The sequence below is a fragment of the Phaethon lepturus genome, unplaced genomic scaffold, assembly GCF_000687285.1.
Source record: "Phaethon lepturus isolate BGI_N335 unplaced genomic scaffold, ASM68728v1 scaffold13346, whole genome shotgun sequence".
Lineage (NCBI taxonomy): Eukaryota > Metazoa > Chordata > Aves > Phaethontiformes > Phaethontidae > Phaethon > Phaethon lepturus.
The window spans coordinates 114,881-120,880 of record NW_010547016.1 but is presented as its reverse complement, the minus strand read 5'-3'; the positions used below and the strand labels follow the sequence as shown (position 1 = coordinate 120,880).

The 6,000-nt window shown below is 34.6% G+C and overlaps 1 protein-coding gene across 1 annotated transcript in view; it reads left to right on the top strand.

Moving 5' to 3' along the window:
* The window catches only part of KIF6 (kinesin family member 6), a gene marked incomplete at its 5' end in the record, with an annotated part of 121,131 nt that overhangs the window by 24,640 nt on the left and 90,491 nt on the right, over positions 1-6,000 (top strand). The window contains 3 exons of the mRNA XM_010289513.1: positions 1,709-1,814; positions 2,695-2,833; positions 4,962-5,174. Coding sequence (XP_010287815.1) covers positions 1,709-1,814; positions 2,695-2,833; positions 4,962-5,174 — 458 coding nt within the window. The remainder of the gene's footprint in view (positions 1-1,708; positions 1,815-2,694; positions 2,834-4,961; positions 5,175-6,000) is intronic.

The window sequence follows — 6,000 nt, the reverse complement described above, 5'->3', positions numbered from 1 at the left end:
GTTGCAGAATGGACACTTTGCCCTGCTGAACTCTGGAGGAGATAAATAACCAAACCTATCTGTTATGTTTTCCAATTTTCATTCCAGTCTCACAGCTCCCGAAATTTAAAATTTTCCTGAATATTTTAAAATATTTATTTCCTGAAAATAATTATTTATTTTTCCTGTTTGCTGTGCATCTCATTGTTTCACCCTCCACCAGGAAATTGTTATCGCAGTATAGTAATGTGAGGAATCTCAGTAAGAGAAGTCTTCAAAAGCAGGGCAATATCCCAACTGACCTACTTTAGGGTCAGCTTTAGATACTGTGATATCATAATGCCTAAAATTTTGGTGTGTGGTTACAGCAAAGTGATTCAGATAATCCAATGGCAACAAGATTCCCAATCCTGTAACTGAAGAGGATAAATTACTATTAAGTGACATTCAGAAGGCTTGCATATTAAGTGAAGAGCTGAAAAGTATTCTGAAAGACACTAGGCACAGAGATGGTTCTGAACTCCTGCCCTTCTCTCATAGTTGGGCACTTCATGTGGGTACCTTAGATACTTTGGCTCACTTCAGGTTCAGAACCTAAGTTAATCTTCTAAATATAATAACCTCAGTAAACATTTGAAATCATAGAATTACACTTTACAGGGCATATGGCCCACCACATGCCTACTAAGTTAATGGTAATAGCATTTGTCAGGAACCAGGAAGCCTGTAATCTAAAACCAGTCAATGGAGTTCAGACTTGTACTTGCTACTTTCCAGAAACGTACCTTAGTAAGTGGGCTAAGGGCTAGTTTTGGTTTAGAAATCCTCTGCCCATTTTCTTGGGAATGATCTGCCATGCATCCTGGAATGCGAGACTTGGAGAGCTGGTTGAGAGCATGCAAGAGGAGATCTGACTCTATCCATATAGCTGTGACATCTAGCCCAGAAGCGTGGTATATTATGCCTGTGTAGGTTTCCAGTCTGAATATTTTAATTTCATTTTGAAAAAGAAAGAGGATGCTTCTGTGTGCCAGATTTTCTTATAAAAACTGAATTACCAAAATAAGAATTGCTCCTCCCTAAGGAACATGTTGTCAGATATTTGTTAAATAAGAACAAATTGCAAGAGAATAAAATACTAACTACATTACATTAATCGGAAGAAGAGCAGTAGGTCTTTGAGAAATATATAAACATCTGCATCAAAATATAGGTTGCTTTGCTTGCTGGTTGGAGCAGGTAATTTTATGTATGAAATCTATGCTATCTGCTGACTCCTGTAATAAAAAAGGAATTAGATTTTTCTTTTGCACAAATAATCATATATATTAAAAAATCCTGTGCCCAAAGCCTCTAAAAATCTAGTCTTCTGAGAGGGCAGGCTTTAGATCTTTTCAATTATGAGATGGTAGAAGAACAGAAGGTTATAAAATAAATGAGAATAGAAAATACTACTTCTTGGATGCTTTTAGTTCTAGAACTATTCCTAAGCATGTGCAAGTATGTTCTGATATGGAGTTGTAGAATCTCCAGTATCAAATCCAGGTTTTAGTGTCAGGAAAAAAAGTACATTGCAATTGCATGGACCTTGAAGGAAAATAGCCTACTAATATCAGTCAGCTTGGTAAATCTTGTATTGTATTTTACATGTTACTTTATAGCGTTGTCTGCTTGTTTGTGATTTTTGTTGTTGTTGTTGTTGTTCCTTAAAAATGCTATGTATTTTCAGGTTGGATGAGTTAATTGAAACATTTCTTGAAGATGATGATCCTGATAGCACTCTGGATGTTGGCGCTGACATGCGCAAGATCAAGTATTGCTTTGTTCATGTGAAGGTATTTCTTTTAAACATAGCTGGAAGTGCAGTTGGCACCGAAAATAACTTTAAGACCTTCATTGTTGAAAAATGTCAAAAGAAATGTAATACAGCTGAGAGGCATTAGAAAAGGGCAAAAAAATTGAGCTGTGAGGTACATGGAGGACTAATAGAAATTTGAAATTTAGTTGGAAAAATTCAGCAGCATTGTGTGGAAACCCAAGCAAGGATGTCAACGTGCAGTAAATTGTAAGAGAACACTGGAAGCTATTGGAATCAACACAGACAAGTTATTTGTATATGGATAGATGTATCCATCTCTGTTCCCAGCACTGTGGAGGCTTTATTTTGGACAAATTATGTTGAAAGAGATAAAAATAAAGAGTAAAAACATCATATCCCTGAATCTGTTACACTAACTCTTCTGATAGTGTTGTCAGCCCTTCTCAATCATTGAGCAAACAAGATACACTTAAACTATGAAGAACAAGTGAAATTAATAGGGAAAACAATAGAAGTTAATATCTACTTTTCTGTGTTTTGGGATATAGTTTTCCAGTATAAGAATGTATACATGCCTGATCTTAATTTATTGTCTTCAAATAATTAGATTTTAATTATATTTTTAATACTGAAAGCTCTGTGATACTAGAGAACGCTGGGATGTACGTGTAGAAAGAGTAAATGGTACACTTGGTAGTGAAGATCAACAAATACAACTCATCCCATACTTGACACAACGCATATATCTTGGCAGTCAAGTGGTGGCATGATTTTGTTCTGTCAAGAGTCTAGAAAGGCCTTACCTTTTGTACCACAGCTAGACAGTCTCAGAATAGAAAAAATACATAGCTGGAGGTAAAGTTAAAAGTGTATCCTCTCTTTGTTTCTCCTAATAGCAACTAATGAATAATTCAAAGATTTCTGACAAAAAAATGCTCTCACAACACATCTCTGAAGAGAAAGACACTAACAAAGAAGCAGGAGAAGAATTGAAAAAACTGAAAGAACTTCTGCAGCAAAGAGACAATGAAATCAGTATCCTTTGTGAGAAAAAAATATAATATTTGGGTTTAAGCTAATCTGGCTACAATGGTTTTTGTGTGTGTGACATGAGCATTAGCTGTATGGAAACAAATTCTCTCTACTGACCTCATTGTGTTAAAGCAATTACTCAGTTCCCAACTTTTATGTGGCAGGACTCCTGCTTTGCACCTGCTTCTATTTCAGTTGTGACCCAAACCAAAATCCTTGATCCAAGCACCACTTAGCTTTAGAATGGTCCAGCCAAGATCCAAATACCATGGATCAGGCCAGGCCTAAAACAGTCTCCTCAAGCAAATTAAACCATTTTTTAGAAGGTGAAACTCTGTTGCTAAGTAAAGACCAATTTATTACCTTACAAAGAATAGAATTTCCTGTAAATGTTATTTTTAGCCAAATGAAGTGCTACTTTGGGGACTACTGGGCTATTTGCCTTTAGAATAAATATAAAAATTGTACATTTACATGCAACTTTAAAATTTAAATTAAAACTAAAGCTTTTTGCATGTAAAAATATTAAACTGCTCAGACATGCTTTGTCCATTTCGCTCTCTCACAGGAAACACGAGTAGCTGCACTGTTACACGATGGGTGGCACTTATTTTTAGCAGGTTGGCTGAACTGTGGGCAGACCGCAGCATCACTGTGTCCCTAAATTTGTGGCTACTCGGTGGGTAAAATTTGAATGTGGCAGATAACTGAAACAATGGTTTTGGTTTGAATTTATAAGTAGCAGAGGTTCTTTCACAGTTATTAGTAAAAAGCAAACTCAGTTGCATTCTTTGTGCTCAACAATTCCAGATCAATTCTATATGTCAATTGACAATGGCGTTTTACATTGGGCTGTAGCATGCTACCAGTCTGAATTGAGGTGGCAGGAAAGCTTCTCTATTTCTGCTCTGTCACAGGAGATAAGATGTTCATTTTCCAAAGTGCACTTTCAAATACATTTAGCTATAACTCTGGCTTATCATTCCCTTTAAAAAATTCTTAAATTTTCGTGTCAATTTTAAGATCTAGATTCCCAGAAACATTTCTTCCTGAAATAAGTTATTTCAGTAGTATGAGATTGATAATGAAAAAAACCAAATCATCTCTATCAAATGCACTTGTACTTGATAGATATATACAACTTTGTTTGCAGAAGTGCAAGGAAGAAACTTGTGTAAATCCATGTTAGAGTTACAGAGGAAGAATGTAAGAATGTGTTCAGACTTTGAACACAATGCTGATTTACAGTCTGCCGCTGCTAATTGAGTATAGGTCATCATCAGAAAATTAGTAACATGTCTAATGTGATGAAGTGATGGCAAGTATGGAAGCTGTTTAGTCAATAAACCATGAGGTCCTTCTTGCCTATGGTAGCTAGGAACTATCATAACAACTGAATTGTGAAGTGTTTTATTATTACTACCTAGTCCAGTTAATAATATTCTTCAGCGTCTACTTAGATTTTCTGCTGTTCATTTAGATTAATTAGGATTAAAATGAATAGCATATGAAAAGACATATCACAGGGACTCCTGTGGTTTTGGCTGAATGCACATAGGATTTTCATTGTAAGTCCTCTATATGCTGTTGGGCAAAATGTATTTATACCACATATACTTCCAGTAAGTACATAGTGTTATTGGAAGAAATTTGCTAAAGACCTGTTCTGCATTTTAGTAAACCTTCTTATTGTGAAAAGCTTACAGATGTCATGCACTTGCCAGGCTACCTGTAAGTTAAATGTATTTTTTCTTTTGTCTGGAAATTTTGTTTATTACAGAATTTAAAAAATAAAAAAAGGAGTGTCACACAACGGCAATAAGATACTAGAGTTTTCATTCCTATTTGTCTGTGAATGCTTTTATTAGGTGTTGATTGAATGAGATCAACAATTGTGATCAATGTGTGAATTTGTTACTGTTTAGTAAAAATGAATTTGCTGTTTGGAAAAACTAAGGTGGATGAATATAATTACAAAGAATATGCCCAACTCCAAATTCACATTCACATATAGGCTTCCATACTGTGAATTGTTCTACCTGGGAAAAAAAAAAAAACTTAAGGATAAACAAAGATTATTGTTGCTTTATAGAAAAGATGCCCTTAATGATTTCCTTAATGTATCTTGCAGATATCCTGGTAAATATGCTAAAAAAAGAAAAAAAGAAAGCTCAAGATTCTCTTTTCCATCTTAATGCTGCCTCTGCTGGTTCTACAGTCTTGGAGCAGTCTCTTTCCATAAACTTGGAAGAAAGTCAGAGCCCATCTAGCTGTTTTAGTCTCAAAGAGGCAAAAGATTTCAGCTCTTCAGTTCACAGACTACCTTTTCTTTCCAGACAAACAGGTTAGTGTAATTAATTAAGTGAGCAGTACTTAGATTATTAAGATGTGATTTACAGCATATCATTCAAATGTGTACCAGAACAGGAAAATTTTATTTTCAGTATCAACCGTATTATGCTAATTCTGTATCCACAAAGGTAGGGATTTAAATTTATAGTCCTCTCAAGGTGCTGATGGCTTTTACAAACTGATATGAATACTCTGTTGAATGGTGCTACAAAACCAGAGTATAAATTCAGTTGCAGGCCCTTGAATCTTTGAGTAAACTCTCAGAAAAGGATTTTTTAAGCATAGTTCATTACAAAATACTAGGAAATAATACTTTTCCCCTGGAAGATTTGAAAATACTGACTTTTAAGAAAAAAGAAATCTAAACAGGAACTACAGATACTGGGAGAATATTTGTACAGGCATTATCAATTGCACAGTGCTCTTAAACACCAACTTTTTTTCCCTTTTTTCTTTTTTTTTTTCCAGCCTAGGAGAGAAATCTTACATTAAAATAAAATGAAATTTCATTAATTATGCTTCTAGCTCTACTATCATATTGTAAACACAAAACTTTTTACGATTATCTTTAAGGGTTTTTTTTATACACTTTAGATATCTTGGATTTATTTAGCATTTTTAGTAAACCATGGTCATTATTTCTATTGTTAAAAAAATGAATGTAATTATGTGAACTGAGACCTTAGTAGAAGTAGAAATGACAAATAGCTCCATTTTTGTGCATGCAAGCAGCTTTATTGAAATGGTACCTTTATGGAACAAGACCATATTGCAGATATCCTGGTAAATATGCTAAAAAGAGAAAAAAAGAAAGCACT